The sequence below is a fragment of the Puma concolor genome, chromosome A2 (genome assembly GCF_028749965.1).
Source record: "Puma concolor isolate L17-30 chromosome A2, mPumCon1.1.hap2, whole genome shotgun sequence".
Lineage (NCBI taxonomy): Eukaryota > Metazoa > Chordata > Mammalia > Carnivora > Felidae > Puma > Puma concolor.
Window position 1 is genome coordinate 118,080,806 of NC_141668.1, and position 16,950 is coordinate 118,097,755.

A 16,950-nucleotide genomic window follows, 5' to 3' on the forward strand; every position below is an offset into this window, starting at 1 on the left:
CACAAAACCAAAGATCCTTTGATTATGCCATAGCTGTTTCTTACCTGAGACAGGGTTACATGCATCTTAAAAGATGGACATCGTATATTTATGACACTTCACCAGTCCAATGTCCAGTATATGGTAGGTACTAAATAATTTCTGTGTTGAATTGAATTAGACCCACTTTCAAGAGACTGCTCTCCGAGCTCATGTTCCAACTGGGGCAGGCATCCTCTTTTGATCAATGCTCCACAGTTGCAAAGTAGTTGCCCCTGGCCTCAGATGGGCCAAAACCCATAAGCTCATGCTGGGATCAAAGCCATGGTCACTAGCCCTGTGCTCTAACCAGCTGAGTTTGCCACAGACCAAGTTAGCAATCCACACTGAGGAAGGGCTAGTGAAAGAAAACAGTGCCTCTCCTCAGGGGTGGCGCTCCTTTGAAATACTGTCCTGGTGTGAAATGTGTCCATTGTTGTTGTCTTTGCTTCTGTGACCACTCTTTTGAAGTTTTTTCTCAAGCCTAATGTAGCCAATTCTGCTTTATCCTTGATTGCGGATCCAGTCTCTGGGCTCCTCTGTTTTCCTCTGCTTCTCCTTTTTCTCTCTTTTCTCCTCGTGCCTAGCTTTCTCCTCCCCTCCACTCCATATTCTTATTCCCTCCCCCACCACCCATGGCCCAAGTTAGTTCACTCTTCCCTCCATAAGCATGAATAGAAAAGAGGGAAAAACTGACAAACTCAAAACCAGTACTTCTGTCAGCTTGAGAAAAAGTTGGAGGCAGCGTTTGATATCAAGTGCTGGTCATAGAATAGAAACCCAGTAAAAAAAAACAACAACAAAAAACAAAACACCTTATTGATTACTAGCTCAAATGGGTTTTGGGGTTTTCCTGTGGACTTTGTTTACTTTTGTGCAATGGAGTTGATTGTGTAAATGGCACCTCAAATGTTCTGGAGTATTTATAGTTTGTGATGTCTGTGCATAAAATGCTCGGCAACGTAATCACACTGTGTTTCTTGTATCTCCTGAGTATGTTTAGTGCCTTTAGTTCCTGTAGTACCTTTAGGATACATATGGATACACTCTACCAAGAGACTATTCCCCAAACTTCATGAAAGTAAAGGAAGCAATTCCTCATTTCATATTAACTCTAGACCCAGAGGAAATGGGAGAGTTAGGGTTATTTTAGTACCTTGACCCTACTGACAACTGGGACTTTGTAAGGTAAACTGGGACTTTGTAAGGTAAAATAATACATATTTATAGACAGCATGTTACAGATGTGTGTGAGTCTTCATAAGCCTTCCAGAGAGGTAAACTTTATCACTGAGCATGGAGAGAGGTCAGCATCGCCAGCGTCCAGAGAATCAGGAGAGCCTTTGCATCAGGGCTTATTAATAACAGTGACTGTTGACTCTTTATTGTGTATCGAGAGCACTGTGCTGAGTGCTTCATGGGCATAATCTCATCCCATCCTCACAGCCCTGTGATGTGGATACTATGATTATCACCACTTACAGATGGTAAAAATGAGGCCCAGAGAGGTTCTGTAACTTGGTCAAGGTTGCACGGCTAGCTAGTAGGTCACAGGGACAGGAATCAAAACCCAGGCTGTCTGATCCTAAAGCCAGTGCTCTAAGTGAGCAGGTTACATTTATATTAATAGGTTGGTTATCCAGCCTCTATGAATCATTTGTCAAAGGACCCTAAAGCCTTATAGTTTTGAACGATCTTCTATTTAAGCACTCTCAAAACACAACTGATAATGCTTTGGGGATGAGAGGTGGAGACATTGCTTCAGCAGGAACCAGGGACCTAAGGTGATGAAGGGCTGTCAGCCCTTAAAACTTCCACGAGGCAAAGCCTCCCAAGCAGTGCTTGCCCCGTCAGAGATGCTGAGCTGCCACTTAGCTTCTGTTGAAGAGGCTGGAAATGGTGTGTCTGTGCAGGTGAGGACCCCTGCAAGAAGAAACAAGCGGGTTGGTTGGTTTATGCCCAGGAAAGTGCTTTTTAAATTGTTTTAATTCTTATTTAAAATTTCTAACCCAATTTTAAGTTAGTGGCGCACAGGCCAATGGTAACCTTAGTCTAACAGATTCACACTGGAGCAGTTTAAAATTGGCTTTAAGTCTACAGAGACACATCCTCCCCCCACCCCCCCCACCCCTGCTCCAGATTTCATAAATCAGAGGCTCTTGAAATAGAATCCCTCAAACTACGTACCCTCTTTTCTCCCACATCCTTCTTGGCGTCATTCAAACTTGGGACATTTTAGCCTTGAAATTCTGTATTTTTCTGTACATCTACACACAGTATTTTGGTATTCCCAAAAGTGTTCTGAGGGATTCAGGAGGCTGTTTTATAGCCTTATTTTAGTTATCCTAAATAACTAACTTAGAAACTGAGATAATGTTAAATAAGATTTTTTAAAAAAAACTCTCCTCTCACGTGCAGCAAATATGTGTATTTACTTTAAAAAAAAATAAATGAGGGAGCCTGGGTCTAATAAATGTTTCACATTAGGGAAGTATAATCTGAGAACTGTTTAGTGTGAGACTGTGCCCCTAACACCATAGCCAGAGCTGTGGGTCAGCCTTAACAGGGATGGAAACGAAGCTGGGTTTTTTTATGGCCGCTCCTGCTCCCGTGTGGCGTTAAAGGCGCATCTGTGAGTTCCATGCAAGTGTTTTGCTAATGAAGTGTGGTACCTTTAAATAAAGGTCACAGGCCTGACCTGTGTTGTGTGGGTTGCTTGTTTGTCAGGCTAGAGGCATTTTCTCATTTTCACAGTTCAGCTGAAAACAAAGACCTCCTTATCCGAGCAGGGAGCTGTGCTTTTAAGAGCTGACATCAGCCTTTTCCCAGCAGGCATCACTTCTGCCTTAAGAGTCTTTGCAGAGAGCTGGAAAGGGAGATACCCATCCTGCTACTGGTGTTCTTCTGCCAAATAACACACAGAGTAAAGAAATGCCAGGAGTGCCAAGAAGTAGAGAAAACAGGGCTATCATCGTTTGCCTTCTGGTCTGCTATGGGGACCTCTGTGGTGCTTGCTTATCTTTGTCACAAAGAATGTAAAAGTGGGAATAGAACCTTGAGAAGGAAGGACTTTTTTCCTAGAGAGGAATTAAAGAACATTAGGGATATATCAGAAAACTTCCATTAGGATGAGTAAAGTCACTTTTTAAAGTGGCACATTAAAATAGAAAAAAGGACTTTTTATTTACAGAGGAAGTCAGAGGCATTTGTTCAGAAGTTGAGGAAAGAAAACAACACAGGATTTGGCTGTTTCTCCCTCCCACTCTGATTCTCTGTGCTCCAAAGCTCTTTTTGGAGTGCCATCGTCTTGAAGATGCTTCTGCCCTGGGAACACAATGGCAGCTATTTTTATACATAGAGGATTAATCTTGATGTTGCTTTATGACCACACAAACCTCTTATTGCCATACAAAGCCAGTTTGTCCAAGTATATGAAGTGCTGTCATTTGAGTAGATTTGACCAAGGACCAGGACCAGAAAGAAGAAAGCTAAGAAACATGGTCTGTGTGTGAGTGCTGATGGTTCTTTTATTTTCCTCTAGGATCTTGCTTATAAACCCACCATTTGCCTGTGCTATATGTAGCTCACACATAGTGAGGTCATTTACAAGCCCAGCATTCTGTGTCTGGTGTCGTTTTTATTTGATAAGTGCCACCACTTGGTCTCTATCTTCTTTGCTAAATCTCTGCATAAAGCATCCCTCTTCCTCCTTCCCTCTCCATTTTGAAAATTCTTCACAAATTGTCTCCAAAGCATAATTAGAGAACTTAATGTTGCAGTAGTGTTCTGAATCTGGCAGTAGCTGGAAACCTTGCCAAACAAGGGATCTGAAGTCTGGATCCAAGCCTTCATGGCCCCAAGAGAGGCAACATGTACTGCAGAAAAGAAGGAAACAAATTTCACCAGCATACTCTCCTCAAAATTATCCTACCTCTTGCCTTCCCTTCCTTGAAGAGATCTAAGAAATGCAGCTAATGCGTCCACATAGAAACCAGCTCCAGAAACTGGCTGAAGGTCGAGTGGAAGAAACAAACCAACTCTTAACTAGGTTGGGTCACTTGAGAAGCAAGTCTGAGAACTGAAACCTCTTTGCCTCCCTAAATTTGTCTCTGTCATTGAGCCCATCAAGGAGTGGTTGTGGGGTTTTCTAACACATCAGGAGTGATTTCCTGCACGTGACTGCTGAAGTAACACTCCTTAGGGAATCAAGGCACCATTGCCCATAGATGGTCTCAGGATACTCTTGCCTCCAGATGCTCTAAGGAAAAAGGTGTTCCCTGGCATAAGTTTGGGAAGTACTTAACCCAGGCTTCTGGGTCTGGTCGTGCATGGTAGCACATTTCAGGCTTTGAGAAGTCCGATGTACAGAAACATCGTTTAGCCCAGGGTTAATCACGTGTGACTGGCCATGGATTCTTTATCCCTTTCTAATGAGACCTATTAGGAATATTCCAGGGAACCTACTTGCCTAACAAAAAGAACATTTTATTTGGTTTCAAAATTCCATTATGAACTTTCAGACTCTCAAAGGTCTGGTGCTGTACTGTTGTACCAACTGTTGCAATGAAATGACTATGTAACTCCTGGATTTGGGACTGTTGGCTGCCATCTTTCCTGCTTGGGGCTCTCTGGGAAGTTCCGTGAGTCCAGAGAAGTTGAGCAAAGCCCGAGGTCCTCCCTCCCTTGAACTTATGTCCCTCATCTTCCATCCCTAGTTCTCTCCTCCCCTTGGGGCTGTTTCTAGGGAGCAGATCATCTCTACTTCCATATCCACTTCCCAGTCCAGTGCCTTGATCTCTGCTAGCAGTTTTTTTTTTTTTTTAATTTTTTTTTTTAACGTTTATTTATTTTTGAGACAGAGAGAGACAGAGCATGAACGGGGGAGGGTCAGAGAGAGGGAGACACAGAATCGGAAGCAGGCTCCAGGCTCCGAGCTTACAGCACAGAGCCCGACGCGGGGCTTGAACTCACGGACCGCAAGATCATGACCTGAGCCGAAGTCGGCCGCTTAACCGACTGAGCCACCCAGGCGCCCCTCTGCTAGCAGTTTTAATGAGACTTCTCTCCCTCATTCACTGGGGACCCACTCATTGCCAGATCTAGAAGGAAACCTGCAATTCCTTATCTTATTGGACTTCCTCTTCCTTGTAAGTCTCTTTTCCCTTGGTTCCCATGGCCCTTTCTTGCTTTCTTTGGTTCCCCTCCTACTTCTGTGCCCACTCCACCAAGGATCTTTCAAAGACTAGGCATTATTGCCATTCTGCAGGGCTGCATCCTTCTTACTGTGCAGATCCTTCTGAAGAAGTCACATGCCAACAACTCAGGGCTTGAATTACCTGCCTCTCCAGGTAGAGGCTTCCCAAATCTTTATGTCTCGCTGAGTCCTACCCTTCACCCCCACCAGAGCCACCTGCCTCCTGGATACTGTGTGTACTCCTCAGGTCAACGATGCTTGGCTGGAATTGATTTTAGTAGCTCCTTTCTTCGACACGTCTGTCCCCTGTCTTCATGATGGAACGGCTGTCTTTCCACTTGGCTTGGAAGTCGCCTCCTCTCTGATGTCGAACCCACTGGTGCACAGCCTGCTGCATCAGTCTACTGATTGTCTAACTGTCGTCCATGTCAGTACTGGCCTGGGCCATAGTTTAGAACCCCATTTCCATGACAGTGCTCTCTTTACTGGTCTTGCCACTTCGGAAGGTTTCTGAAGTCTTACTCTCTTCTTGGAATCTTCCATGACTCCCAGTCAGCTCCAGAAAACACTGAACAGACGTCTGCATTTGGGGGCTTCTGCCCGTGTGCTCCTGCCTTGCTGAGGTGAGCCCATGTGCCTTCTTCACTCCTTCCTGGTACACTTTCCTTGCCTCCCTCTCTTGGCAAATGATGGTTCATTTTGCTTTGCGATGAATATCTCTTTGTATAAAATGATAACATTTTGCTGTGATGGTGTGTCGATCTGTCTGCTCCACTTCCCAGACTGCAGGGCCCTCCAGGGAGGGAGCGGAGTCTTACTCCTGTCGGTTCCATGAACACCCAGCACAATGTCCACTTGCTAGGTGCTAAATAAGTGAATGAAGAACAAGTCACTATGAGAGCACTGTCAAAACTTCCCTTTGGGGAAGATTTTAAGAATTGCTTTCAAATATGTAATAAACTCTGAGTGGTACCACTTACTCTGTTTCCATGTTTTCCTTGTAGGCTCAATGTTTTAGTTCAGGGAACATTCTGGAACAGAGGGAACCCCACCATCACTACCTCCACTGCCTTCCTTTCCCCTACCCTTTGTTTCCCCAAGACAGGAAAGTGCAAATCCCGAGGACCTGGGCCGTTGCAGTTTACAGTCTGAATCACTAGTCCTGCTTGTGATGCTTGTTTTGGATCAAATGATCTTTTCCTGATGTTGACTCTGAGTTAATAAGCCTTCAGAGTTTATTGTGTGAATGAAATGTGGTTTGTGGTTCCCCCCCAACTCCTCTATTTATATTTCTTCTTACGCTTTGTGTTCTGACTCCCGTGTGCACATAAGGTATGTGGGAATGAGAAGTTCACTTCAGCTTGGGTGCACTTCGCAGTTCAGAGGGATGGCCAGACATTTCTTCCGGGTGGAAATCAATCCAAAGAGTAGATCTGTTCTTACTAGAACAGCAAATAAATCTCTGCCTAAGTGTTTACTACTTTTGGTGTTGTTTCCAGTCTACCTAAAAAGTTCTCAAAGCGGAAGTGTTTATTTGGCTATTCTAAAAGATTCATTGTGTTTATTTCAGTTGTGTGCGATAGCTTCGGGCTTGCATCACTAGCAGCCCCATTTCCCTGTGTGTTGGGTTTGAATGATCCTGCATCATTTTGTGTTAGGCTTTTAGCTTTAGAGCAAGTTATATCCACCGATGGAAACAGCTTTCTCTTGGAGCTGTGAATCGTAGATAAAGTTTGGGAATGGAGATCTTGCTGAAAGGGGCTGATGGCTGCATAATGCCCTAGTCGGCACGTATTCCTGAGAGCCTATTTGAAGGATGAGACAAAGTTTATTCGTGGGCGGTAGCTCTGATTTCTTTTTGGCAAGATAAAATCCAAGTTCTTCAGGGTGACTTTCAAGGATTATGGTGATCTGTCCCAAACTCCCTTTTCCCACTTCTCAGTAGAGGGCCTTCTTGGACTATGGATCATTGAAATACTCCTTAACCGTGGTTAAATTTTAAAATAATGTATAGGCAAGCTACACAGAAGGTGGGAAGCAGCTCGTGGGCCATTTGGATTATCCAACCTGCCTCATGACTTTCCTTTTGAGGTGGTATTTGAAGCCAACATTTTCTTTGCCCATGGCATCTTAATGTGTATGGCATCTCTCCATCACACAGCTTCCTTCCCATATCCCTGTGTCAGCTCTTCTGTAAGACCATTCAAGGGTCCCCAACATCCCACTTCGCCTGTACTTGGTTAGATCATTCTAGACATACCATTCAAAGTTGGCGATCATCTGACCTGGCAATCTTCTTTCCCTCCACTGTATCCCACCCCAATTTTTTATTTTGGAAAGAGTTCAGATCTCTAGAAACATTGAACAACTAGTTAAATGAGCACCTTCACTAGATTCACCAGTTGTTAATATTTTGCCAAATTTGCTTTCTCTTTTATATGTGTTTTAACAATGATGTGATCCAATTTACTAATATATTCACATTGACTAATGTCCTTTATAGTTGTGTTCTCTTTAATTCGGGATTCAATTACAAAGTACACTTTGCATTTAATCTAGAATAGATTTTCCCATTTTTGCAGGGTGGGTGGGTGGTGATTGGTGTTTTGGTGGCTAAGGGAAAGGGGGACCTGGACCGGGACAAGTGTCATTGCCTCATGAGGTCTCCCTCGGGATACCAGTTGGACCTCTGGCAGGGAGATGGTTTGTCTGGGAGCCCTGGGAGGGATGCCATTGTACATGATAAATAAAGGCGGTATTAGGATATGTGTGTGGTTGTTACGTGGTGGGAAGTGCAAGTTCAGAAACCGGGGAGGAGGGAAAGGGACAGAAGTCATGGGGAAGGAGGCAGCAAGGGGTCTGGAACACAAGATGGATGAGTACATGGAACAAATTAAAATTTTCATGCCTGGGGGAGCCTGAGTGGCTCAGTTGGTTAAGTGTCTGATTCTTGATCTTGGCTCAGGTCTTGATCCCAGGTCGTGAGTTTGGACCTTGCACTGGGCCCTGCACTGGGTGTGAAGCGTACTTAAAAAAAAAATTCCATGCCTGCTTTCTAAGTTAGCTTAAATCACCTTTTTCATAGATTTTTATTACTGCCCAAAAGGTTCATTTCAATTTCTAGCCCATAATTCCAACAGTTTTACTTAAAAGAAAAAAAATTCTAGTACCTTCACTTAATTCATGGCAAAGATAGAGCATTCTCTGTTCCTTTGTCCCCCAAATCTACAGAACTCCAGCAAAACCACATATATTGCTTCCTGTGTGATCTTACTGACAATTTCTTACTGACAAGTAATTCATTTGAAGCTCAGGTGAAATCTCTTGACTGAAAACTGGTGCCGTGTGTGTGTGTGTGTGTGTGTGTGTGTGTGTGTGTGTGTGTATGTATGTGTGTAGGTGTCTTCTAATTTTCAGCAGCATGTATGGTATCTAATAAAAACAGTCCCGGAATTCTTAAGACTTGATGGCAGTAATTGCTCACTGGTGCTGTGATGGGATGTGGGTGTCTGTGTAGGACCTGGAAAGGTGACTGTGGCGTTACCCTGGTGACTGAGCGGTAAGACCTGGAACTGTTGGCAGTGGTGCCTCCCAGCCAAGCGTCTTGCCCGGTGCTGAGCTCCAGGCAGCAGCTGCCGTGGCTCACAGGAGCTCCATGCTCCTTCCGCCTCCTATTGCCGAGGTCCTGGGACTGCCTCCTTTTTTTCCTTTTCCAGGATTGGTTGTTTAACTCTTCTTTCATTTCCAAGAAATGTAGCACAGTATCCTTCCAGTAAATTCCCCTTCAACTAGCTAGCCTTGTTTTATGTTGCTTATAACCCAAAGAACTTGTTAGCAAATGCAGATCCTTGGGTTGTTTACAGTGTTTTACTGTTATTTGTGCAACTTGTGGGATGATGTGTGTATATACATCCTTGTTCATATGCCATATTTCCCATTTTTCTTGAGATGGAATTTCAGGGTCAGAGGGCACCCATTTCTACTTTGGCTGGTTTATTTTGCCAGCTTGGTCTCTACCAGGTTCACTGATACACATTCCCACTAGTCACTGTGTGCATGTCCTGTCTCCCCTGCATCATCACACAGGTGACTGTTACCATGTATTTAATTTTTGCAAGGTTCATAGGGGAATCATTGTGGTAATTTGCCCTTTTTCCCCCCTCTCTGCTGTTAGGGAACTTGAATGATCTTTTCATATGCTTATTGGCCATTTGGATTTCTTTTGTGACTGTATCTTTGTCCTTTTTTTTTTTTTTTTCTCCATTAGGGCATTCATCTTCTTTCTCTTAATGTGTTAGCACTTTTCACGTAAAGGATCCTTCATCAGATGTGTTAGGAAAATAATTTCCTAATTTGTCGTTTGCTTTTCAACATTAATGTGTTTTTGAAATAGAGATGTTTAAAATTTGGAAGTGGTTGAATCAATCTTTTCTTTAATGGAAAAGGCTTCTAGAGTGTTCTGGAAGGGACTGCAGTGTGTTGGTTAGTACCTTGTAACACATATATCTGTGCTGTTTTGATGGTAGGATCATTGTGTCTGCTAAATACATGTTAGCTGTGAACTGGAGAGAAGCGTATCGTTTGTGTATTACTTCACTAGTTCATTTTACCCAGCATTTCCCAAGTGCCTACTTTGTGGGTGGCATGGGGGATGTGTGTGTGCAGGGAAGGAGTCAGCCCTGGCTAGGGGAGGGGACCTAGCTGTGCCTGAAGAAGTGCCGGGTGGTGGTGTGAGGGCAGGGGCACCGCCTGCCTTTTCCTGACTTGTCTGCTTTCTCCCTCCCTTGCCCCTCAAGGACATCTTTCACCGTCATTCAGCACTGTGAATGGCCAGACTGCTTTCGGTATTTGTTTTAATAGCCTCTTGTTGGGTACCATAAGTAAGCTCTGAAATCAGAAGTTTAAATTCTGTTTTTATTTAACCATTTTACCAGATGTTTCCTGTGGTTTGACAGATGTACCATTTACTCGAAAGTTACACTCCTGAGATTTTGAATGTTATGGACACTGTTGCTATGGACAATGATTCTGTCAGGGCAGGATTTGGAAGACAACTTTCGAATCATTTTTGAGTTGAAGATGTGTGTTTACCCAGAACAGAAATGCCGGTCTTCATAATCCGTTTTTCCTTTCTCTGTTAGCATCCTGATCTCCGGTTTATGAAAGACTGTAAGCTATTAATTAGAGTTTGTTCCAATAAACACTGTTGTGCCTCAGTGGGGATTACTTTCTGAAAGCAGCCGGACTCCGGTACCTCCAGGTTTTGTTTGCAAAACTCACCTGGGTCAAAACGAACTCAGATGGTGGGCAGGAGATGATTCAAAGTGGGTTGAAAATCTGGCTTGATGCCCCTGTTGGTGGGCCCCTTGACGCTGGGGTACTGTCGATGGAGATGGCTGCAGACATGGTAGTTTTTTGCACCCACTGAATGCCCGTGAAGAGAAAAGCAAGTACTGCTGGGGTACCTTTGCCTCCCCCCCTGCCCACAGTCAGCGTTTCTCTGCAGCCCGAGTCCTAACAGAAAAGAGCCTCTGATCCAGGATTCTGCTGGTGGGAGGAAAGCAGAAGGAAGTTGCTTCCTATGAAACACAAGTGAGCCCGAGTTGTGGCTGCAGCGCAGGAAAAATGGGGATTTCTGACATTCCTTCACTGAGGGCCCAGATGCAAGGGGTGCCATGGAGGTGCATGCATGGTGTCGTCAGGGCTGGCTCCCTTCTCCAGCAACCTTCCTCTCCTGTGTTTTGTTTAGCCTTATTTAGAGTTATATAAAAGCCTTATGCTATGGAAGATGGAGAAACAAAGAAAGAGGAAATCGCATGCTATAATTCTGACAGCACATCTATTTGCGCACGAAATGGAACTGTAACGATGCATGTAACGTTTTGGCAAGACCCCCTCTGTAAATAAACCCTCCCAGGAGTTACTAACCTATCCCAGGACCCACAGGAAACTTTTCCTTGCAGTGTGGGGGCAGGCAGGCCCCTTACCTTGCAACTCTCCTCCTAGACGGGGACTCTTATTCTGACAGGCGATCTGCCTACCCACTTTAGTGCCTGGGCCTGCTTGCCAAGTTTGTGAGGCCCAAGGCTTTCTTGTGGGAGGACGCGGGGCTGTCTTCATGCTCTTTGGCAATGATTAAAGTGAGGTTAGTACCAAAAACCCTTTCATTTTATTCCCTTATCCTTGCTTTTTCAAACCAGATGGCAACCCTGTATTTTCAGCTGTAATTAATTTAAACTATGAGGCAGCGAGTCCTGGGAGAGGTAGAGTTGACTGTGCTCAGAAGGGACAGCAGTGATTTTCCTGCTCAGCCCTCTCCCCTCACCAGATGGCACCTCGTCCCAATCAGAGCCGTGTCCCCGGTGCTGCTTCTGAGAGGACCTGGCAGGAGAGAGAGGGCTGTTAATGGGGCTGCTGGGCTGGCCACCGGTGACTCGTGTGAGCTGTAAGGGTTAATGCACACTAGTAATTGTTGCCTTAATGGATTGGAAGTAACCAGGTTCCAGGTGATGGCTGACGTGTTATTGCCAGGCCGGGCTATCATGTGACTGCCTCCAGACAATGGTGCATAGTTTGAGTGGCTGCTGATTCATGGAGTACAGGGTGCTTTTTCTTCCTATTCCCTTCAGCTGCCAGGTTGGCCTCCAAAAGGGGGTATGTTTTAGGTTTAACATTTATTCTTAAAGAAAATTACAAGGGAAATAAAAGCCCTTGGCCACAATTGCAGTCTGGAGGTTTTGACCTCAGCTATTTGACCACTTCCCTCCGTGGAAATTCTCCTTGTGTCCCCTGTCTGTAAGTTGTTCTAGATGCAAGGTCAATTAGTGACCAAGAGATCCTTCACATTTAATAGAAAGTGAGCACTTTGGTTTCATCTCTCAGTAACCCGTCAAATAACTCCACAGAGCGGCCTCCTACCCCCCTACCCTCTTCTCGCCTCCTTGCTCTGAACTGACCACCTGAGAGCTGGGTGTCCAGGTGCTCCCACCTGCCCACACAGGTAGGCACAGCGGGGTTTTCGTTTCATCGTTTGAGAAACACATTTTCAGGGCAGTTGCCGAGGAATTGCAGACTGAAGAAGATTTGTTAACGATAATATATGTGCAAAACACTGTGTAAAACTGTATGCTAATGTTATACAAGTGGTAGTTATTACTATTATTAACATTAGCCATCCTTGGATGACCTGAACTAATTTTTAAAGGCCCACAGTGAGAAATGAGAACCACGAGTATGTAGCTTGTGAGTCTCCCAGAATGCTCACTGGTGATTACAGCATCATTGACTGCGGTCCGTGTGTGTGCCTGAGTTTGCTGACTTTGGTGAGCTGGGTGATGGATGTTCTTTGTTTATTTAATTTTTATGTCAAATATTTACATTATTCATGAGTATTTCTCTCATGGGCCACTTGGGCTGTGTTTACCAAGACTTGCGTTTTTGTTGTTGTTGTGAGCCAAGACCCATCGTTTTGGAAACCTTTTATTTTTCTCTAGTAGAGAGGGACAGACATGTAGATGATTTGTCAAGGCTTGTAAGGACGAACAGTTTCACATAGAATAACCATATGGTCCAGCAAGTCTGCTTACTGGCATGTGCCCCAAGGAAGTGAAAGCAGGGACTCAAACCAGTTTTTGCACATCTTTGTTCATAGCACCATTATTCACATTATTCACCCCCAAGAAGGGGGCGAACAACCCAAACGTCCATCACTGGATGAATAGATACACAAAATATGTGTGCACACAATGGAGTGTTTATTCAGCCTTGAAAAGAGAACACAACTCTGATACACGCTGTAACGTGGATGAACCTTGAAGACCTTCTGCCAAGTGAAGTGTACCAGTCACAAAAGATGAAATCGTATGCAATTCCGTTTATGCTCGGAGGGTGGCTGTCAGGTGAAGGGGGAGGGGAGAATGGGGAGTTCGTGTTTCATGGGGACAGAGTTTCATTTTGGGAAGATGAACATTCTGGAGATGGTGGTGATGGCTGCACAGCAGTGTGAATATTTAAGGCCACTCAGTGGTGTCCTTAAAAATGACTAAAATGGCAAATTTTTTGTGTATTTTACCACAGTAAAAATATATATATATATATATATATATATATATATATATATATATATATATATATATATATCTTCAGTTCACTTGAATAGACAATAATGAATCTATCATGTGTTCCATACTCTGTTGAGATGAGTGGTGTGTAAGGAGGAGGTAAGTGGTTTGGAAGACAGCAGAAGACCAGCCCCCGAGGATTTGATATTTGGTGCCTAATAATAGAGAATCACAGTGTGAGGACTCTGGGGGTGGTGATTTTAATTTAAAGGGCAGGTAGGATTAACCATCACCATTTGGTTTTGAACTCCTCAAGAAAAGGAGAGGGGTGTGTCACTGGGGTATTGGGGGACAGACTCTAGAGGTTCTCCAAAGGGTCTGTAATCATCGACTCAAGATTTTGGGGAAAATGCCATCTCAGTGTTGAACAGAATCATCAAGTTCCCTGAGGTTCCTTTGCCCATTTCTTTTCCGGGTTTCAGGTTTCGGATACGGACGTGATTTTTAATAGCCCAGGGGATGGCTCTTAGACGTTAGTCACGTAAAACAAAGCTAAGCAGACACTTAGAGATAGTTCTGAATTTTATGAAGTTTGCAAATGAGAATATTTGTAAAGCATTGCAACTTTAGGGATGCCTCATGGCTCAGTTGGTTAAGCATCTGACTCTTGCTTCAAGTTCAGATCATGATCTCACGGTTTGTGAATTTGAGTCCCACATCAGGCTCTGTGCTGACAACTCAGAGCCTGCTTGGTATCTCTCTCCCCTCTCTTTCTCCGCCCCTTCCCCACTCATTCTCTCTCTCAAAATAAATAAATAAAACTTTAAAAAAAATAAATGCAACTTTATAACTCATACAAAAATGAGATAGGCCATCTCTGTTGTTTTTTTCAGATCCCTTGGGAACTTTGCTTTAAGAATAGAGATTGATGAGTGATTTCCCTATCAATTGTTAGTATATAATAGCCTTTCCAAGCATATGAGGGTCCTCAAAACAATCTTTAATTCATATCTCGTTCCTATCTTGTAATGTTTAAAAAAAAAAAAAGGCCAATTTTTTCTCTAGTCTTTGAAAGATGGGGTTCCGACCGGACTGCCTGGATGCCCAGAGGGAATTAATGGACTAAATGCCTAGCATTAATGTACTCCATAATTTGCTCTCAGAAGGTCTTTGAGGTTCATTATTACTATTTTAAAGAATATTGGGTAGAACCCTCATTATATTTTATTAGATGAATATTTAATCGGTTTATATATACAATACTTAAATTTTCAAACTTTTTAGTACAGTTACATATAGTAATTTAACTCAGTAATTTTGCCCACAAAGTTTCTGATGTCAGTCAGTCAAGGTAGGTGGGTGGTTTCGAGAGAAAAATTGACTTTCTAATTTTTGTTTAGTGTTGAATAAATGCACCAAATTAGAGGTTATCCTCTAATATCAAGAAGTCACGAGATCACTGGGAGCTGGTGGCCACCGGCGTTGAGTGTGGGAAGGCGGCCTGCGGGTGTGCGTAGGGAAGAGGGAGTAGTGGCAAAACCTATGGTGCGGCAAGGGCGTTGGCCAGTCTGTCTCCGATGTGCAGCACATGTGATGTGAATGTGGAGTAACCCATTTGTAATTCTTGCCAAGGTTCGGTCACAAATATAGCTGAATTTAAAGGGAAAAAAATAGTGGGAGGAATTCAGATGACCACACACCTCCTATGTGACATGGGTCCTGGAGTGACTGTTGGCATCTTGGGTAATGCCGTTAAAAGTGTAGTTCCAGGGGCGCCTGGGTGGCGCAGTCGGTTAAGCGTCCGACTTCAGCCAGGTCACGATCTCGCGGTCCGTGAGTTTGAGCCCCGCGTCAGGCCCTGGGCTGATGGCTCGGAGCCTGGAGCCTGTTTCCGATTCTGTGTCTCCCTCTCTCTCTGCCCCTCCCCCGTTCATGCTCTGTCTCTCTCTGTCCCAAAAATAAATAAAAAACGTTGAAAAAAAAAAAAAAGTGTAGTTCCAGGTGACTGAGGCTGTTGAAATAATCCTGATTTTGAGCGTTCTCTTAACCTTAGTTTTTATTAGACCTCATGTGCTGATGTTTGGTTCAGAAATAGGCTACCATACATTGAAAGGGATGCTCTTTTCCTGCATGCCCTGTGTTAGATCACATCTGGAGTATTAGGTTTAGTTCTGGGCACCACACTCAAAGATGAATGTTAATTTGTAAGGCAGATGGAGGTGGGTGTCAAGATGGTAAGGGGGTCCGGTACAATTTGCAGCAGTTTTTTGCTGAAGAGAAATCTGGGCATGGCAGGGCTGACGGCAGTTTCCAGGGCTTGGAAGAGGAAAGAGGCTCCATTGAATTTTTCCAATGGTTTTCCAGAGGTTCAAACCTTTGACCCAAGAATTGAACTGGAAAGCAGATTTCATTCATTAGGATGAAGAACCTTTCATTGAAGCTCTTCAGTCATTGAGTGAATTGCCTGAAGAGAAAGTAAGTGCTCATCCCCGGAAGTGTTTAAGAAGTAGCCACCCTCCAGTTAGGGAATGAATGAGTCACTGGGGTGAAAGGCACAGCATAGGGAATATAGTCAGTGGTACTGTCAGAGGGTTGCGTGGGGACAGATGGTAGCTACACTCGTGGTGAGGACAGCGTATGTATAGAAGTATTGGATCACTGTTGTCTACCTGAAACTAATGTGACATTGTGCATCGACTACACTTTAACTTAAAAAAAAGGCGTGGTATGGCTATCTTCAGGAGGCCGTGGTTGCTCATTCTGTCCTTTGTTTACAGCCATCTTACCATGAAGCTCTCTTCCTTTGGGTAGGACAATGCACCCAAATCTTTTTGTGAGACAGCTTTATAATATAGTCCAGTGATTTGCTGCAAAATCCAGAGTAAAAACTAAGAGTGAGCCTTCAGAAGAAATTGAATGGAATTACGAAAGGTGGCTTGGTACCAACCTGGAAGAACGGAAGCAGAAATGATGATGGAAGGTGTTTTCAGACCACTTTTTTCTATGGGGTTTGCGGTGGCTGGAGTTGGCTCTCCTGTCACCAGCTTCATGAGCTCCTCTGACTTGTTCAGACCAGTTTGGGCTGGTTTTTCCCTAAGAGTTCATGTGCCCTTTGGTTGGTTGCTCCAGAAGTTCGTTACTGTGTGCCAGGCACTGTTCTGCATACGGGTGATGGACTCTTGGGAACAGCGCACCGTGCACGAAAGTCACTCTGCCTAGTTTGCTTCACTCTAGCTGTGTGCGGAGGGACATTTCTTCTCTCTGGGTCTCAGGTCTGTGGACAGCTAAGAAGTGGGGTGCTTCCGCTCTCCTCCTCCCTGAGGAGGGGAGTGTAAAGCAGCGGGTCCCACACTCTACTTTTCTAGTATAAGTAAGGTGTTGTCTGTGGAGTTTAGAATCAGACTGGGGGGTGGGGGTGGGGGATGGGACACAGCAGGGAGGGCTGAGCATCTGGGTTGACCCCAGTTAAGCCGGGGCTGGCACCGGACAGTCTCGGTGGGCAGATCCCTTTGCCCCCGCTTTCTCCTATCCTTGTCCCAGCTGTCGCAAGCATTCCCTAAATTAGGACAGTGGAGCAAAACGTCACCATATTGATGCCTCTGTTGTTGTGAAGGGAGGTAGATCGTCTTTTCTAGGCTTTGGTCTGTCTCAGACATTACAGCTTAGTTACAGAAGAGG

At 44.3% G+C, this 16,950-nt stretch overlaps 1 protein-coding gene across 4 annotated transcripts in view; it reads left to right on the top strand.

Annotated features, from left to right (window-relative positions):
* The window catches only part of VGLL4 (vestigial like family member 4), a 168,968-nt gene that overhangs the window by 132,397 nt on the left and 19,621 nt on the right, over window positions 1-16,950 (top strand). The window contains exon 1 of one of the 4 annotated variants that reach the window (XM_086697420.1): window positions 7,819-11,357. The exons of the other annotated variants lie outside the window; for them this stretch is intronic. Coding sequence (XP_086553546.1) covers window positions 11,344-11,357 — 14 coding nt within the window. The 5' untranslated portion in view covers window positions 7,819-11,343. Of the gene's footprint in view, window positions 1-7,818; window positions 11,358-16,950 lie in introns of those variants that run through there. 4 annotated transcript variants of the gene reach the window in all.